The sequence below is a fragment of the Salmo trutta genome, chromosome 17 (assembly GCF_901001165.1).
Source record: "Salmo trutta chromosome 17, fSalTru1.1, whole genome shotgun sequence".
In the NCBI taxonomy this organism is placed as follows: domain Eukaryota; kingdom Metazoa; phylum Chordata; class Actinopteri; order Salmoniformes; family Salmonidae; genus Salmo; species Salmo trutta.
This window is the reverse complement of record NC_042973.1, coordinates 163,407-183,958: the sequence shown is the minus strand read 5'-3', so window position 1 is coordinate 183,958 and position 20,552 is coordinate 163,407. Positions and strand designations below refer to the sequence as shown.

The 20,552-nt window shown below is 43.0% G+C and overlaps 1 protein-coding gene across 7 annotated transcripts in view; it reads left to right on the top strand.

Moving 5' to 3' along the window:
- LOC115151403 (cyclin-dependent kinase-like 5) overlaps positions 1-20,552 on the top strand; it is a 141,014-nt gene that overhangs the window by 78,272 nt on the left and 42,190 nt on the right. For all 7 annotated transcript variants that reach the window (XM_029695310.1, XM_029695313.1, XM_029695312.1 and 4 more), the window contains exon 12: positions 10,816-11,908. In XM_029695310.1, the coding sequence (XP_029551170.1) occupies positions 10,816-11,908 (1,093 nt within the window). The remainder of the gene's footprint in view (positions 1-10,815; positions 11,909-20,552) is intronic.

Genomic DNA, 20,552 nt, shown 5'->3' with positions numbered 1-20,552 from the left:
CTCTGCCGTTCTCAATATGTTGGGGACATTTACTACTCTGCCATTCTCACTATATTGGGAACATTTACTTCTCTGCTGTTCTCAATATGTTGGGGAACATTCACTACTCTGCCATTCTCACTATGTTGGGAACATTTACTACTCTGCCATTCTCAATATGTTGGGAACATTTACTACTCTGCCGTTCTCTCTATGTTGTGAACATTCACTACTCTGCCATTCTCACTATGTTGTGAACATTTACTAATCTGCCGTTCTCAATATGTTGGGAACATTGACTACTCTGCTGTTCTCAATATGTAGGGAACATTCACTACTCTGCTGTTCTCACTATGTTGTGAACATTTACTACTCTGCCGTTCTCACTATGTTTGGGAACATTCACTACTCTGCTGTTCTCAATATGTTGGGAACATTTACTACTCTGCCGTTCTCAATATGTTGGGAAGATTCACTACTCTGCCATTCTCAATATGTTGGGGAACGTTCACTACTCTGCTGTTCTCAATATGTTGGGAACATTCACTACTCTGCTGTTCTCAATATGTTGGGAACATTCCCTACTCTGCCATTCTCACTATGTTGGGGAACATTCACTACTCTGCTGTTCTCAATATGTTGGGAACATTCACTACTCTGCTGTTCTCAATATGTTGGGAACATTCACTACTCTGCTGTTCTCAATATGTTGGGAACATTCACTACTCTGCCATTCTCACTATGTTGGGGAACATTCACTACTCTGCCGTTCTCACTATGTTGGGAACATTTACTACTCTGCCGTTCTCACTATGTTGGGGAACATTCACTACTCTGCTGTTCTCAATATGTTGGGAACATTTACTACTCTGCCGTTCTCAATATGTTGGGAACATTCACTACTCTGCCATTCTCAATATGTTGGGGAACGTTCACTACTCTGCTGTTCTCAATATGTTGGGAACATTCACTACTCTGCTGTTCTCAATATGTTGGGAACATTCCCTACTCTGCCATTCTCACTATGTTGGGGAACATTCACTACTCTGCTGTTCTCAATATGTTGGGAACATTCACTACTCTGCTGTTCTCAATATGTTGGGAACATTCACTACTCTGCTGTTCTCAATATGTTGGGAACATTCACTACTCTGCCATTCTCACTATGTTGGGGAACATTCACTACTCTGCCGTTCTCACTATGTTGGGAACATTTACTACTCTGCCGTTCTCACTATGTTGGGGAACATTCACTACTCTGCTGTTCTCAATATGTTGGGAACATTTACTACTCTGCCGTTCTCAATATGTTGGGAACATTCACTACTCTGCCATTCTCAATATGTTGGGGAACGTTCACTACTCTGCTGTTCTCAATATGTTGGGAACATTTACTACTCTGCCATTCTCACTATGTTGGGGAACATTCACTACTCTGCCATTCTCAATATGTTGGGAACATTCACTACTCTGCCATTCTCACTATGTTGGGGAACATTCACTACTCTGCTGTTCTCACTATGTTGGGGAACATTCACTACTCTGCCATTCTCAATATGTTGGGAACATTCACTACTCTGCCATTCTCACTATGTTGGGGAACATTTACTACTCTGCCATTCTCACTATGTTGGGAACATTCACTACTCTGCCATTCTCAATATGTTGGGGATCATTTACTACTCTGCCATTCTCACTATGTTGGGAACATTCACTACTCTGCCATTCTCACTATGTTGGGAACATTCACTACTCTGCCATTCTCACTATATTGGGAACATTTACTACTCTGCTGTTCTCAATATGTTGGGAACATTTACTACTCTGCTGTTCTCAATATGTTGGGAACATTTACTACTCTGCTGTTCTCAATATGTTGGGAACATTTACTACTCTGCTGTTCTCAATATGTTGTGAACATTTACTACTCTGCTGTTCTCACTATGTTGTGATCATTCACTTCTCTGCCATTCTCACTATGTTGGGGAACATTCACTACTCTGCTGTTCTCACTATGTTGGGGAACATTCACTACTCTGCCATTCTCAATATGTTGGGAACATTCACTACTCTGCCATTCTCACTATGTTGGGGAACATTTACTACTCTGCCATTCTCACTATGTTGGGAACATTCACTACTCTGCCATTCTCACTATATTGGGAACATTTACTACTCTGCTGTTCTCAATATGTTGGGAACATTTACTACTCTGCTGTTCTCAATATGTTGGGAACATTTACTACTCTGCTGTTCTCAATATGTTGGGAACATTTACTACTCTGCTGTTCTCAATATGTTGTGAACATTTACTACTCTGCCATTCTCACTATGTTGTGATCATTTACTACTCTGCCATTCTCACTATGTTGGGGAACATTCACTACTCTGCCGTTCTCAATATGTTGGGAACATTTACTACTCTGCCGTTCTCAATATGTTGGGAACATTCACTACTCTGCTGTTCTCAATATGTTGGGAACATTTACTACTCTGCCGTTCTCAATATGTTGGGGACATTTACTACTCTGCCATTCTCACTATATTGGGAACATTTACTTCTCTGCTGTTCTCAATATGTTGGGGAACATTCACTACTCTGCCATTCTCACTATGTTGGGAACATTTACTACTCTGCCATTCTCAATATGTTGGGAACATTTACTACTCTGCCGTTCTCTCTATGTTGTGAACATTCACTACTCTGCCATTCTCACTATGTTGTGAACATTTACTAATCTGCCGTTCTCAATATGTTGGGAACATTGACTACTCTGCTGTTCTCAATATGTAGGGAACATTCACTACTCTGCTGTTCTCACTATGTTGTGAACATTTACTACTCTGCCGTTCTCACTATGTTTGGGAACATTCACTACTCTGCTGTTCTCAATATGTTGGGAACATTTACTACTCTGCCGTTCTCAATATGTTGGGAAGATTCACTACTCTGCCATTCTCAATATGTTGGGGAACGTTCACTACTCTGCTGTTCTCAATATGTTGGGAACATTCACTACTCTGCTGTTCTCAATATGTTGGGAACATTCCCTACTCTGCCATTCTCACTATGTTGGGGAACATTCACTACTCTGCTGTTCTCAATATGTTGGGAACATTCACTACTCTGCTGTTCTCAATATGTTGGGAACATTCACTACTCTGCTGTTCTCAATATGTTGGGAACATTCACTACTCTGCCATTCTCACTATGTTGGGGAACATTCACTACTCTGCCGTTCTCACTATGTTGGGAACATTTACTACTCTGCCGTTCTCACTATGTTGGGGAACATTCACTACTCTGCTGTTCTCAATATGTTGGGAACATTTACTACTCTGCCGTTCTCAATATGTTGGGAACATTCACTACTCTGCCATTCTCAATATGTTGGGGAACGTTCACTACTCTGCTGTTCTCAATATGTTGGGAACATTCACTACTCTGCTGTTCTCAATATGTTGGGAACATTCCCTACTCTGCCATTCTCACTATGTTGGGGAACATTCACTACTCTGCTGTTCTCAATATGTTGGGAACATTCACTACTCTGCTGTTCTCAATATGTTGGGAACATTCACTACTCTGCTGTTCTCAATATGTTGGGAACATTCACTACTCTGCCATTCTCACTATGTTGGGGAACATTCACTACTCTGCCGTTCTCACTATGTTGGGAACATTTACTACTCTGCCGTTCTCACTATGTTGGGGAACATTCACTACTCTGCTGTTCTCAATATGTTGGGAACATTTACTACTCTGCCGTTCTCAATATGTTGGGAACATTCACTACTCTGCCATTCTCAATATGTTGGGGAACGTTCACTACTCTGCTGTTCTCAATATGTTGGGAACATTTACTACTCTGCCATTCTCACTATGTTGGGGAACATTCACTACTCTGCCATTCTCAATATGTTGGGAACATTCACTACTCTGCCATTCTCACTATGTTGGGGAACATTCACTACTCTGCTGTTCTCACTATGTTGGGGAACATTCACTACTCTGCCATTCTCAATATGTTGGGAACATTCACTACTCTGCCATTCTCACTATGTTGGGGAACATTTACTACTCTGCCATTCTCACTATGTTGGGAACATTCACTACTCTGCCATTCTCAATATGTTGGGGATCATTTACTACTCTGCCATTCTCACTATGTTGGGAACATTCACTACTCTGCCATTCTCACTATGTTGGGAACATTCACTACTCTGCCATTCTCACTATATTGGGAACATTTACTACTCTGCTGTTCTCAATATGTTGGGAACATTTACTACTCTGCTGTTCTCAATATGTTGGGAACATTTACTACTCTGCTGTTCTCAATATGTTGGGAACATTTACTACTCTGCTGTTCTCAATATGTTGTGAACATTTACTACTCTGCTGTTCTCACTATGTTGTGATCATTCACTTCTCTGCCATTCTCACTATGTTGGGGAACATTCACTACTCTGCTGTTCTCACTATGTTGGGGAACATTCACTACTCTGCCATTCTCAATATGTTGGGAACATTCACTACTCTGCCATTCTCACTATGTTGGGGAACATTTACTACTCTGCCATTCTCACTATGTTGGGAACATTCACTACTCTGCCATTCTCACTATATTGGGAACATTTACTACTCTGCTGTTCTCAATATGTTGGGAACATTTACTACTCTGCTGTTCTCAATATGTTGGGAACATTTACTACTCTGCTGTTCTCAATATGTTGGGAACATTTACTACTCTGCTGTTCTCAATATGTTGTGAACATTTACTACTCTGCCATTCTCACTATGTTGTGATCATTTACTACTCTGCCATTCTCACTATGTTGGGGAACATTCACTACTCTGCCGTTCTCAATATGTTGGGAACATTTACTACTCTGCCGTTCTCAATATGTTGGGAACATTCACTGCTCTGCCATTCTCACTATGTGGGGAACATTCACTACTCTGCTGTTCTCACTATGTTGGGGAACATTTACTACTCTGCCATTCTCACTATGTTGGGAACATTCACTACTCTGCCATTCTCACTATGTTGGGAACATTCACTACTCTGCCATTCTCACTATATTGGGAACATTTACTACTCTGCTGTTCTCAATATGTTGGGAACATTTACTACTCTGCTGTTCTCAATATGTTGGGAACATTTACTACTCTGCTGTTCTCAATATTTTGGGAACATTTAAAACTCTGCTGATCTCAATATGTTGGGAACATTTACTACTCTGCTGTTCTCACTATGTTGTGATCATTTACTACTCTGCTGTTCTCAATATGTTGTGAACATTAACTACTCTGCCATTCTCACTATGTTGGGGAACATTCACTACTCTGCTGTTCTCAATATGTTGGGAACATTTACTACTCTGCTGTTCTCAATATGTTGGGAACATTTACTAGTCTGCCGTTCTCAATATGTTGGGGACGTTTACTACTCTGCCATTCTCACTATATTGGGAACATTTACTACTCTGCCATTCTCACTATGTTGGGAACATTTACTACTCTGCCATTCTCACTATGTTGGGAACATTCACTACTCTGCTGTTCTCAATATGTTGGGGAACATTTACTACTCTGCCATTCTCACTATGTTGGGAACATTCACTACTCTGCCATTCTCACTATGTTGGGAACATTTACTACTCTGCCATTCTCACTATGTTGGGAACATTCACTACTCTGCTGTTCTCAATATGTTGGGAACATTTACTACTCTGCTGTTCTCAATATGTTGGGGAACATTCACTACTCTGCCATTCTCACTATGTTGGGAACATTTACTACTCTGCCATTCTCACTATGTTGTGAACATTCACTACTCTGCCATTCTCACTATGTTGGGAACATTTACTAATCTGCCGTTCTCAATATGTTGGGAACATTGACTACTCTGCTGTTCTCAATATGTTGGGAACATTCACTACTCTGCTGTTCTCACTATGTTGTGAACATTTACTACTCTGCCGTTCTCACTATGTTGGGGAACATTCACTACTCTGCTGTTCTCAATATGTTGGTAACATTTACTACTCTGCTGTTCTCAATATGTTGGGAACATTTACTACTCTGCTGTTCTCAATATGTTGGGAACATTTACTACTCTGCCATTCTCAATATGTTGGGGACATTTACTACTCTGCCATTCTCACTATATTGGGAACATTTACTACTCTGCTGTTCTCAATATGTTGGGAACATTTACTACTCAGCCATTCTCACTATGTTGGGAACATTCACTACTCTGCTGTTTTCAATATGTTGGGAACATTTACTACTCTGCTGTTCTCAATATGTTGGGGAACATTCACTACTCTGCCATTCTCACTATGTTGGGAACATTTACTACTCTGCCATTCTCACTATGTTGTGAACATTCACTACTCTGCCATTCTCAGTATGTTGGGAAAATTTACTAATCTGCCGTTCTCAATATGTTGGGAACATTTACTACTCTGCTGTTCTCAATATGTTGGGAACATTCACTACTCTGCTGTTCTCAATATGTTGGGAACATTTACTACCCTGCCATTCTCAATATGTTGGGAACAGTTACTACTCTGCTGTTCTCAATATGTTGGGAACATTTACTACTCTGCCGTTCTCAATATGTTGTGAACATTTACTACTCTGCCGTTCTCACTATGTTGTGAACATTTACTACTCTGCCGTTCTCACTATGTTGGGGAACATTCACTACTCTGCTGTTCTCAATATGTTGGGAACATTTACTACTCTGCCGTTCTCAATATGTTGGGAACATTCACTACTCTGCCATTCTCAATATGTTGGTGAACATTCACTACTCTGCTGTTCTCAATATGTTGGGAACATTCACTACTCTGCTGTTCTCAATATGTTGGGAACATTCACTACTCTGCTGTTCTCAATATGTTGGGAACATTTACTACTCTGCCGTTCTCAATATGTTGGGGACATTTACTACTCTGCCATTCTCACTATATTGGGAACATTTACTACTCTGCTGTTCTCAATATGTTGGGGAACATTCACTACTCTGCCATTCTCACTATGTTGGGAACATTTACTACTCTGCCATTCTCAATATGTTGGGAACATTTACTACTCTGCCGTTCTCTCTATGTTGTGAACATTTACTACTCTGCCGTTCTCACTATGTTGGGGAACATTCACTACTCTGCTGTTCTCAATATGTTGGGAACATTCACTACTCTGCTGTTCTCAATATGTTGGGAAAATCTACTACTCTGCTGTTCTCAGTATGTTGGGAACATTTACTACTCTGCCATTCTCAATATGTTGGGAACATTTACTACTCTGCTGTTCTCAATATGTTGGGAACATTTACTACTCTGCCATTCTCAATATGTTGGGAACATTTACTACTCTGCCGTTCTCACTATGTTGTGAACATTTACTACTCTGCCGTTCTCACTATGTTGGGAACATTCACTACTCTGCCATTCTCAATATGTTGGGAACATTTACTACTCTGCCGTTCTCAATATGTTGGGAAGATTCACTACTCTGCCATTCTCAATATGTTGGGGAACATTCACTACTCTGCTGTTCTCAATATGTTGGGAACATTTACTACTCTGCCGTTCTCAATATGTTGGGGACATTTACTACTCTGCCATTCTCACTATATTGGGAACATTTACTACTCTGCTGTTCTCAATATGTTGGGAACATTTACTACTCTGCTGTTCTCAATATGTTGGGAACATTTACTACTCTGCTATTCTCATTATGTTGTGAACATTTACTACTCTGCTGTTCTCACTATGTTGTGAACATTTACTACTCTGCCGTTCTCACTATGTTGGGGAACATTCACTACTCTGCTGTTCTCAATATGTTGGGAACATTTACTACTCTGCTGTTCTCAATATGTTGGGAACATTTACTACTCTGCTGTTCTCAATATGTAGGGAACATTTACTACTCTGCCGTTCTCAATATGTTGGGGACATTCACTACTCTGCCATTCTCAATACGTTGGGAATATTCACGACTCTGCCATTCTCACTATGTTGGGAACATTTACTACTTTGCCATTCTCACTATGTTGGAAACATTCACTACTCTGCTGTTCTCAATATGTTGGGGAACATTTACTACTCTGCCATTCTCACTATGTTGGGAACATTCACTACTCTGCCATTCTCACTATGTTGGGAACATTTACTACTCTGCCATTCTCACTATGTTGGGAACATTCACTACTCTGCTGTTCTCAATATGTTGGGAACATTTACTACTCTGCCATTCTCACTATGTTGGGAACATTCACTACTCTGCTGTTCTCAATATGTTGGGAACATTTACTACTCTGCTGTTCTCAATATGTTGGGGAACATTCACTACTCTGCCATTCTCACTATGTTGGGAACATTTACTACTCTGCCATTCTCACTATGTTGTGAACATTCACTACTCTGCCATTCTCAGTATGTTGGGAAAATTTACTAATCTGCCGTTCTCAATATGTTGGGAACATTTACTACTCTGCTGTTCTCAATATGTTGGGAACATTCACTACTCTGCTGTTCTCAATATGTTGGGAACATTTACTACCCTGCCATTCTCAATATGTTGGGAACAGTTACTACTCTGCTGTTCTCAATATGTTGGGAACATTTACTACTCTGCCGTTCTCAATATGTTGTGAACATTTACTACTCTGCCGTTCTCACTATGTTGTGAACATTTACTACTCTGCCGTTCTCACTATGTTGGGGAACATTCACTACTCTGCTGTTCTCAATATGTTGGGAACATTTACTACTCTGCCTTTCTCAATATGTTGGGAACATTCACTACTCTGCCATTCTCAATATGTTGGTGAACATTCACTACTCTGCTGTTCTCAATATGTTGGGAACATTCACTACTCTGCTGTTCTCAATATGTTGGGAACATTCACTACTCTGCTGTTCTCAATATGTTGGGAACATTTACTACTCTGCCGTTCTCAATATGTTGGGGACATTTACTACTCTGCCATTCTCACTATATTGGGAACATTTACTACTCTGCTCTTCTCAATATGTTGGGGAACATTCACTACTCTGCCATTCTCACTATGTTGGGAACATTTACTACTCTGCCATTCTCAATATGTTGGGAACATTTACTACTCTGCCGTTCTCTCTATGTTGTGAACATTTACTACTCTGCCGTTCTCACTATGTTGGGGAACATTCACTACTCTGCTGTTCTCAATATGTTGGGAACATTCACTACTCTGCTGTTCTCAATATGTTGGGAAAATCTACTACTCTGCTGTTCTCAGTATGTTGGGAACATTTACTACTCTGCCATTCTCAATATGTTGGGAACATTTACTACTCTGCTGTTCTCAATATGTTGGGAACATTTACTACTCTGCCGTTCTCACTATGTTGTGAACATTTACTACTCTGCCGTTCTCACTATGTTGTGAACATTTACTACTCTGCCGTTCTCACTATGTTGTGAACATTTACTACTCTGCCGTTCTCACTATGTTGGGAACATTCACTACTCTGCCATTCTCAATATGTTGGGAACATTTACTACTCTGCCGTTCTCAATATGTTGGGAAGATTCACTACTCTGCCATTCTCAATATGTTGGGGAACATTCACTACTCTGCTGTTCTCAATATGTTGGGAACATTTACTACTCTGCCGTTCTCAATATGTTGGGGACATTTACTACTCTGCCATTCTCACTATATTGGGAACATTTACTACTCTGCTGTTCTCAATATGTTGGGAACATTTACTACTCTGCTGTTCTCAATATGTTGGGAACATTTACTACTCTGCTATTCTCATTATGTTGTGAACATTTACTACTCTGCTGTTCTCACTATGTTGTGAACATTTACTACTCTGCCGTTCTCACTATGTTGGGGAACATTCACTACTCTGCTGTTCTCAATATGTTGGGAACATTTACTACTCTGCTGTTCTCAATATGTTGGGAACATTTACTACTCTGCTGTTCTCAATATGTAGGGAACATTTACTACTCTGCCGTTCTCAATATGTTGGGGACATTTACTACTCTGCCATTCTCACTATATTGGGAACATTTACTACTCTGCTGTTCTCAATATGTTGGGGAACATTCACTACTCTGCCATTCTCACTATGTTGGGAACATTCACTACTCTGCCATTCTCAATACGTTGGGAATATTCACGACTCTGCCATTCTCACTATGTTGGGAACATTTACTACTCTGCCATTCTCACTATGTTGGAAACATTCACTACTCTGCTGTTCTCAATATGTTGGGGAACATTTACTACTCTGCCATTCTCACTATGTTGGGAACATTCACTACTCTGCCATTCTCACTATGTTGGGAACATTTACTACTCTGCCATTCTCACTATGTTGGGAACATTCACTACTCTGCTGTTCTCAATATGTTGGGAACATTTACTACTCTGCCATTCTCACTATGTTGGGAACATTCACTACTCTGCTGTTCTCAATATGTTGGGAACATTTACTACTCTGCTGTTCTCAATATGTTGGGGAACATTCACTACTCTGCCATTCTCACTATGTTGGGAACATTTACTACTCTGCCATTCTCACTATGTTGTGAACATTCACTACTCTGCCATTCTCACTATGTTGGGAACATTTACTACTCTGCCGTTCTCAATATGTTGGGAACATTTACTACTCTGCTGTTCTCAATATGTTGGGAACATTCACTACTTTGCTGTTCTCAAAATGTGTGGAACATATTCAATGATTTGTCATATCTAGCTGAATATAAGGAAACAAATATGAATATGAAAGCCCTCTCTCTCTTTCTCTCCTGGTCAGGAGTCATGGTGTTAAGGTTTCAGACCACCACCGCTCAGCTAGTAGAGACTGTTCCAGCCTGCCCCGTCATGAAGACCTCCAACCTAGCAATCACCCTAGCAACGACAGCTTCCTGAATGGCAACAGCCTGAGCCCCACCCTCCGCCCCAAGACCTATGCCACGCCCCCCCAGCTCCTGAATCGCTCAGCCTCCTGCTCCAAGGACCTAGCCAACAACAACCTGCCCCACCTCCTCAGCCCCAAGGAGACCAAGAGCAACCTACCCCACCTCCTCAGCCCCAAAGAGACCAAGAACAAAGACTTTGACTTCACCTCCGGAGCCAAGGCCTCAGATGGGCCGGGAGCCAAGTACCTCAAGTCCAACAGCCGCTCTCAGCAGAACCGCCATAGCTTCGTAGAGGGAAAGACCAGCACCCTGATGTCTGGAGACAAACACAGAGCCAGAGACCGAGACCGCCACAGCTACATGGGGGAGCATGGGTCCTCTAAGTCTGCAGGAGGGTTAGGGTTAGCAGGAGGCTCCTATATAAACCTGTCTAAGAGCCACGGGGCCCTCAACGACGCCAAGTCAGTAGGGAACCTTAGCGACCCACGTATCCATGGTGACGAACCTCCATCACGCTACTTCCCTACTTCCTGTCTGGACCTCAATGCTCCTGGCAGCCCGGCGACCGGTCATCATCGTCACAGCCCTGCAGGCCGGCGCTCGGAGAGAGAGAGCAATACGCTAGACTCCTCCTCCCGACGCACCTCCTCACGACACAAGAGCTCTGAGGAGGCCAAGTCCCCTGAGGGAGGAGACCCGGGAGGAGGAGGTGGAAGCCATGGTCACTCCCTGTCCGCCCCTCATGAGGCCTTCCCCTACGGCCTGGGCTACACATCCCCCTTCTCCTCCCAGCATAGACCTCACCGCCACTCCATGTACGTGCGGCGGGAGCGTCAGAGGACCCACGGGGGGGGCAGTGAGGGGGGGCTGGCGGTGGGACAGGGGATGTCCACCAGAGCCTCCAGCCTCCAGCTCCTCTCCCCCCAGCTGCAGCACCGCACCCTGCCCAGGCACTCTGGAGGATCTTCTACAGAGGACATTACCAGGGTCAGTCCAGTACTCAACACCTAGCTACACTCAACACTAACTATAACAGTCACCTAACCCTTACCCTGCCACAACACACTGGGGGGTCCAGCAAGGAGGATGACATCACCAGGGTCAGTCCAATACCAAACACCCAAACACACTACCAGACCCCTACATAGCACTGTGGCTTGTTGGTGTTCCTGTTGCAGTGTTGTCTAAGCTGATATTGTACATTTAAGTGAAATGTCAGCTTTTGTCTGAAGCTGAAAAAGACAGGAAATTCAAAAGCTCATTTGACCTATGCACTGACAAGGCTTTTCAGCACAACCCCCTAGTCAATTCACACACCGGTGGGTCAATCTAAGTTACATCGCAAAAAAATCCCTAGAAAAATCCGTCAGTTTAAGTAAGAGATATCTGTTTAGCATTGGATGCGTTTCAATCCATCGCATCCGCCGATGTCGCAGTTCCGCATCTGCGGTGAAAGGTGGCAGAGCAGTGTTTGTCAGACCACGAGACATCCCGAAAATCGGTCTTTTCACGAAAACGTCTGTAGCGTCCGAACGGTTTGCCCTACAAACTATTGACCACTATATGGAAAGGGGAGACTCTCACGAACACGATGCTGTTCCCTGTTTTGCTCTATGACCTGAAGGTAACCGACCGACTGGTTTAAAAAAGGAATGGAAGAATAAAGACCTTAAATATGTGTTCAAAAAATACCGTTTTTTTTTATATCTCCTAGATTTAGGACAGACACTTCAGAACCTTGTTTCTTATGATTCTAAAGAAATAATCAGCTTGACTACTGCTAGAGTCCTGTGGATTTACTGATCTACTGGACTTCAACAACAAAGTGTTGCATCCTAACCAACATTGGATGGGTTGGTTAGGATGCAAACCTTCTCTCAAACAGCCTAATACATACTCTTACAGTAGGTTCACCCCATTAATGTACTTGGTAATGTAAATGTGTTTTTTCACGTAAGACTTCATCCCATTCCACTCATTGAAAAAGATGGGGAGGTTTTCCCGGACACAGATTGAGCCTAGTCCTGGACTAAAAGCAAGATCAATGGAAAAGGACTAGGGTGTAATCTGTGTCCTCGAAACCTCTCCTTAACCTTACATTTGACCCAGCATAATACATAAGCCAGATGGAAAATGAACAAGATAGTTGGCAGCTGTTGAACATATTTTGAATCTATACATGGTTTATGTTCCTGTTATAAACAATGGAGTTATGATGGGGTAAGCCAATCACACTATTCTCTTGAGATATTTAGAAGTTATAATATTTATAAGCAGAGGTGGAAGCACAGGTTCAAAAGTGGTCTGGCAAAATTTGTACTTGTCTTTTCTGGGGCCTGGAGTTTTTCCTCATCTCAGGACCAGGTCAGGTAAAACTCTGGGTCCTATTTGTAGGCTATGACAGGGTCCCAGAAAATGGCCCAAACAGAATTTCTACTGGCCTGGACATGGTGTAGTTTTTAATGCGGGGTCTTGCAGGACCTATAGGTTACCATGCTTCCTCTCTACAGGGCCTATAGGTTACCATGCTTCCTCTCTACAGGGCCTATAGGTTAACATGTTTCCTATCTACAGGGCCTATATGTTACCATGCTTCCTCTCTATAGGACCTATAGGTTACCATGCTTCCTCTCTACAGGACCTATAGGTTACCATGCTTCCTCTCTACAGGGCCTATAGGTTACCATGCTTCCTCTCTACAGGGCCTATAGGTTACCATGTTTCCTCTCTACAGGACCTATAGGTTACAATGCTTCCTCTCTATAGGACCTATAGGTTACCATGCTTCCTCTCTACAGGACCTATAGGTTACCATGCTTCCTCTCTACAGGACCTATAGGTTACCATGCTTCCTCTCTACAGGGCCTATAGGTTACCATGCTTCCTCTCTACAGGACCTATAGGTTACCATGCTTCCTCTCTACAGGGCCTATAGGTTACCATGCTTCCTCTCTACAGGGCCTATAGGTTACCATGCTTCCTCTCTACAGGGCCTATAGGTTACCATGCTTCCTCTCTACAGGGCCTATAGGTTACCATGCTTCCTCTCTACAGGGCCTATGGGTTACCATGCTTCCTCTCTACAGGGCCTATAGGTTACCATGCTTCCTCTCTACAGGGCCTATAGGTTACCATGCTTCCTCTCTACAGGGCCTAGGTTACCATGCTTCCTCTCTATATTCAGATATTAACAGGATATATTTATAATAAATAAATACAATTAATTTGGTGGATGCTTATTGCCTATTTCACACATGTACAAGCTTGTATTAATACGCATCTGTGAATTGAAAATGTGTTTTTTTCATATCCCAACTCGCCCTCAGACACCCTTGAAGAGTGCGGTCACAGCCAGGGTCTGCCATTATTAACGGCAACGCTGGAGCAATCAGGGTTAAGTGCCTTGCTCAAGGGCACATCGCCAGATTTTTCACCTTGTCGGCTCATGGATTCAAACAAGTAACCTTTCGGTTACTGGCCCAAAGCTCTAACCACTAGGCTACCTCCTGCCACCTTTGGTTATTATGAAGCTGTTTCCATTGTATTAATTGCATTCATTTTTGTTTTTACATCTAAAAATAGTACACTGCCCCTTTAGGTGAACTGCATTCCAAAAGAGACACCAAAGTGTATCAACAGTAGCCAGCATATTGATAGTATGTTCGCTATTGAATGTTTACTTTTGTAAGTCAATGAATCAAATTTATTTATAAAGCACTTTTTACATCAGCAGATGTCACAAAGTGCTATACAGAAAACCAGCCTAAAACCCCAAACAGCAAGCAATGCAGATGTGAAGCACGGCGGCTAGGAAAAACTGGTGCAACAGGTCAGTACCTCAGGAGTAAATGCCAGTTGGCTTTTAAAAGCCGAGCATTCAGAGGTCGAGACAGCAGGTGCAGTAGAGAGAGAGTCGAAACAGCAGGTCTGGGACAAGGTAGCACATCCAGTGAACAGGTCAGGGTTCCACATCCGCAGGCAGAACAGTTGAAACTGGAGCAGCAGCACGACCAGGTGGACTGGGGACAGCCAGGAGTCATCAGGCCAGGTAGTCTTGAGGCATGGTCCTAGGGCTCAGGTCCTCCGTGACGGGAGAGAGAGAAAGACAGAATTAGAGGGAGCATACTTAAATTCACACAGGACAGCAGATAAGTCAGGAGAATTACACCAGATATAACAGACTGACCCTAGCCCCCTGGCACATAGATTATTGCAGCATAGATACTGAATGCTAGGTCGGGGGACACTGTGGCCCTGTCAAACGATACCCTCGGACATGGCCAACCAGGCAGGATATAACTCCACACACTTTGCCAATGCACAGCCCCCACACTGCTAGAGGGATATCAACAGACCACCAACTTACTACCCTGAGACAAGGCTGAGTCTGGCCCACGAAGATCTCCTCCACCGCACTAGCCCGAGGGGGCGCAACACTAGACAGAAAGATCATGTCTGACTCAACCTACTCAAGTGACTCACCCTTCCTAAGGACGGCATGGAAGAGCACTAGTAAGCCAGTGACTCAGTCCCCGTAAACGGGTTAGAGGCAGATAATCCCAGTAGACAGAGGGGAGCCGGCCAGGCGGAGACAGCAAGGGCGGTTCGTCGCTCCAGGACTTTCCGTTCACCTTCACACCCCTGGGCCAGACTACACTCAATCATAGGACTTTTTGAAGAGATGAGTCTTCAGTAAAAACTTAAAGGTCGAGACCGAGTCTGCGTCTCTCACATGGATAAGCGGACCTGTCCATAAACATTGAGCTCTATAGGAGAAAGCCCTGCCTCCAGCTGTTTGCTTAGAAATTATAGGGACAATAAGGAGGCCTGTGTCTTGTGACCGAAGCGTATGTGTAGGTACAGTTGAAGTTGGAAGTTTACATACACTTAGGTTGGAGTCACTAAAACTCATTTTTCAACCACTCGACAAATTTCTTGTTAACAAACTATAGTTTTGGCAAGTCGGTTGGGACATACACTTTGTGCATGACTCAAGTCATTTTTCCAACAGTTGTTTACAGACAGATTATTTCACTTATAATTCGCTGTATCACAGTTCCAGTAGGTCAGAAATTTACATACACTAAGTTGATTGTGCCTTAACAGCTTGGAAAATTCCAGTAATGGCTTTAGAAGCTTCTGATAGGCTAATTGACATAATTTGTTTCAATTGGAGGTGTACCTGTGGACGTATTTCAAGGCCTACCTTCAAACTCAGTGCCTCTTTGCTTGACATTGTTTAAACACCATGGGACCACGCAGCCGTCATACCGCTCAGGAAGGAAACGCATTCTGTCTCCTAGAGATTAACGTACTTTGGTGCGAAAAGTGAAAATCAATCCCAGAACAACAGCAAAGGACCTTGTGAAGATTCTGGAGGAAACCGTTACAAAAGTATCTGTATCCATGTAAAACGAGTCCTATATCGACATAACCTGAAAGACCGCTCAGCAAGGAAGAAGCCACTGCTCCAAAACCGCCATGAAAAAGACAGACTACGGTTTGCAACTGCACATGGGGACAAAGATCGTACTTTTTGGCGAAATGTCCTCTGGTCTGATGAAACAAAAATATAACTGTTTGGCCATAATGACCATCGTTATGTTTGGTGGAAAAAAGGGGAGGCTTGCAAGCCGAAGAAAACCATCCCAACCGTGAAGCACGGGGGTGGCAGCATCATGTTGTGGGGTGCTTTGATGCAGGAGGGACTGGTGTACTTCACAAAATAGATGGCATCATGAGGTAGGAAAATTACGTGGATATATTGAAGCAACATCTGAAGACATCAGTCAGGAAGTTAAAGCTTGATCGCAAATGGGTCTTCCAAATGGACAATGACCCCAAGCATACTACCAAAGTTGTGGCAAAATGGCTTAAGGACAACAAAGTCAAGGTATTGGAGTGGCCGTCACAAATCCCTGACCTCAATCCTCCTATAGGAAATTTGTGGGCAGAACTGAAAAAGCGTGTGCGAGCAAGGAGGCCTACAAACCTGACTCAGTTACACTAGCTCTGTCAGGAGGAATGGGCCAAAATTCACCCAACTTATTGTGGGAAGCTTGTGGAAGTATACCTGAAACGCTTGACCCAAGTTAAACAATTTAAAGGCAATGCTACTAAATACTAATTGAGTGTATGTAAACTTCTGACCCACTGGGAATGTGATGAAAGAAATAAAAGCTGAAATAAATCATTCTCTCTAATATTATTCTGACATTTCACATTCTTAAAATACAGTGGTGATCCTAACTGACCTAAGACATGGAATTTTTACTAGGATTAAATGTCATAAATTGTGAAAAACTGAATGTATTTCCGACTTCAACTGTATGTACAGCAGGACCAAATCGGAGAGATAGGTAGGAGCAAGCCCATGTTATGCTTTGTAGGTTAGCTGTAAAACCTTGAAATCAGCCCTAGACTTATCAGGAAGCCAGTGTAGAGAGTCTAGCACTGGAGTAATATGATAAAATGTTTTGGTTCTAGTCAAGATTCTAGCAATCGTGTTTAGCACAAACGGAAGTTTATTTAGTGCTTTATCCGGGTAGCCGGAAAGTAGAGCATTGCACTAGTCTAATCTAGAAGTGACAAAGCACGGATTAATTTTTCATTTTTGGACAGAAAGTTTCTGATTTTTGCAATGTTACGAAGATGGAATTAAGCTGGCCTTGAAATATTATTGATATGTTCGTCAAGAGTATTTTCAGAGTATTTTTTTATTTTTATTTAACCTTTATTTAACTAGGCAAATCAGTTAAGAACAAATTGTTATTTACAATGACGGCTACCAAATGGCAAAAGGCCTCCTGTGTGGATTGGGGCTGGGGTTAAAAATATAAATAAATTAAATAAAAATATAGGACAAAACACACATCACGACAAGAGAGACACAACACTACATAAAGAGAGACCTAAGACGACAACATTGCATGGCAGAAACACATGACAGCACAGCATGGTAGTAATACAACATGACAACACATGGTAGCAACACAACATGGTAGCAGCACAAAACAGGGTACAAACATTATTGGGCACAGACAACAGCACAAAGGGCAAGAAGGTAGAGACAACAATACATCACTCAAAGCAGCCACAACTGTCAGTAAAAGTGTCCATGATTGAGTAACGCCGAGTTCCTTCAGTTATATTTGAGACGACTATACAACCATCAAGGTTAATTGTCAGATCCAACAGCAGATCTCTTTGTTTCTTGGGACCTAGAACAAGCATCTCTTTTAAAAGTATTTGCCACCATCCACTTCATTATGTCTGAAACACAGGCTTCCAGGATAGGCAATTTTGGGGCTTCACAATGTTTCATCGGAATGTACAGCTGTGTGTCATCCGCATAGCAGAGAAAGTTAACATTATGTTTCCGAATCACAAATAAAATCTAATTGTATTTGTCACATGCGCCGAATACAAGTGTAGACCTTACAGTGAAATGTTTACTTACAAGCCCTTAATCAGTGATGCTTTAAGAAGTTAAGAAAAAATAAAAATAAGTGTTAAATAAAAATAGATAAATAGGAAATAAAAGTAACAAATAATTAAACAGCAGCAGTAAAATAACAAGGCTATGTACATGGGGTACTGGTACAGAGTCAATGTGCGGGGGCACCGGTTTGTCGAGGTAATTGAGGTAATATGTACATGTAGGTAGAGTTAAAGTGACTATACATATATTATAAACAGAGAACAGCAACGTAAAAGAGGGGTATAGGTAGCCCTTTGATTAGCTGTTCAGGAGTCTTATGGCTTGGGGGTAGAAGCTGTTAAGAAGCCTTTTGGACCTCGACTTGGCGCTCCGGTACCGCTTGCTGTGTGATAGCAGAGAGAACAGTCTATGACTAGGGTGGCTGGAGTCTTTGATAATTTTTATGGCCTTCCTCTGACACCGCCAAATATAGAGGTCCTGGATGGCAGGAAGCTTGGCCCCAGTGATGTACTGGGCCATACGCACTACCCTCTGTAGTGACTTGCGGTCGGAGGCTGAGCAGTTGCCATACCAGGCAGTGATGCAACCTGTCAGGATGCTCTCGATGTTGCAGCTGGAGAACCTTTTGAGGATCTGAGGACCCATGCCAAATCTTTTCAGTCTCCTGAGGGGGAATAGGTTTTGTTGTGCCCTCTTGATGACTGTCTTGGTGTGTTTGGACCATGATAGTTTGTTGGTGATGTGGACATCAAATAACTTCAAGCTCTCAACCTATTCCACTACAGCCCCATCAATGAGAATGGGGGCGTGCTCAGTCCTCTTTTTCCTGTAGTCCACAATCATCTCCATTCTCTTCATCACGTTGAGGGAGAGGTTGTTGTCTTGGCACCACACCACCACCACTGACCTCCTTATAGGCTGTCTCATCGTTGTCGGTGATCAGGCCGACCACTGTTGTTTCATCAACAAACTTGATGATGGTGTTTGAGTCGTGCCTGGCCATGCAGTCATGAGTGAACAGGGAGTACAGGAGGGGACTGAGCACGCTCCCCTGAGGGGCCCCCGTGTTGAGTATCAGCGAGACGGATGTGTTGTTCCCTACCCTTACCACCTGGGGGCGGCCCGTCAGGAAGTCCATTATCCAGTTGCAGAGGGAGGTGTTTAGTCCCAGGGTGCTTAGCTTAATGATGAGTTAGTCAATGAATAGCATTCTCACATAGGTGTTCCTTTTGTCCAAGTGGGAAAGGGCAGTGTCGAGTGCAATAGAGATTGCATCATCTGTGAATCTGTTGGAGTGGGTCTAGGGTTAATGGTGTTGATGTGAGCCATTACCAGTCTTTCAAAGCACTTCATGGCTACAGACGTGAGTGCTATGGGTCGGTAGTCATTTAGGCAGGTTACCTTAGTGTTCTTGGGTACAGGGACTATGGTGGTCTGCTTGAAACATGTTGGTATTACAGACTCAGTCAGGGACAGGTTGAAAATGTCAATGAAGACACTTGCCAGTTGGTCAGCGCATGCTCACAGTACACGTCCTGGTTATCCGTCTGGCCCTGCGGCCTTGTGAATGTTGACCTGTTTAAAGGTCATATTGGCTGCGGAGAGCGTGATCACACAGTCTTCCGGAACAGCTGGTGCTCTCATGCATGTTTCAGTGTTATTTGCCTCGAATCGAGCATAGAAATAGTCTCGTCTGATAGGCTCGTGTCACTGGGCAGCTCTCGGCTGTGCTTCCCTTTTGTAGTCTGTAATGGTTTGCAAGCCCTGCCAGATCCGACGAGCGTCAGAACAGGTGTAGTATGATTCGATCTTAGTCCTGTATTGATGCTTTGCCTGTTTGATGGATTGTCGGAGGGCATAGCGGGATTTCTTATAAGCTTCCCGGTTAGAGTCCCACTCTTTGAAAGCAGCAGCTCTAGCCTTTAGCTCAGTGCAGATTTGACCTGTAATCCATGGCTTCTGGTTGGGGTATGTACGTACGGTCACTGTGGGGACGATGTCATCGATGCACTTATTGATGAATGTCATCGATGCACTTATTGATGAACCCAATGACTGATGTGGTGAACTCCTCTATGCCATCGGAGAAATCCCAGAACGTATTCCAGTCTGTGCTAGCAAAACCATCCTGTAGGTTAACATCTGACCACTTTTTTATTGATCGAGTCACTGGTGCTTCCTGCGTTAATT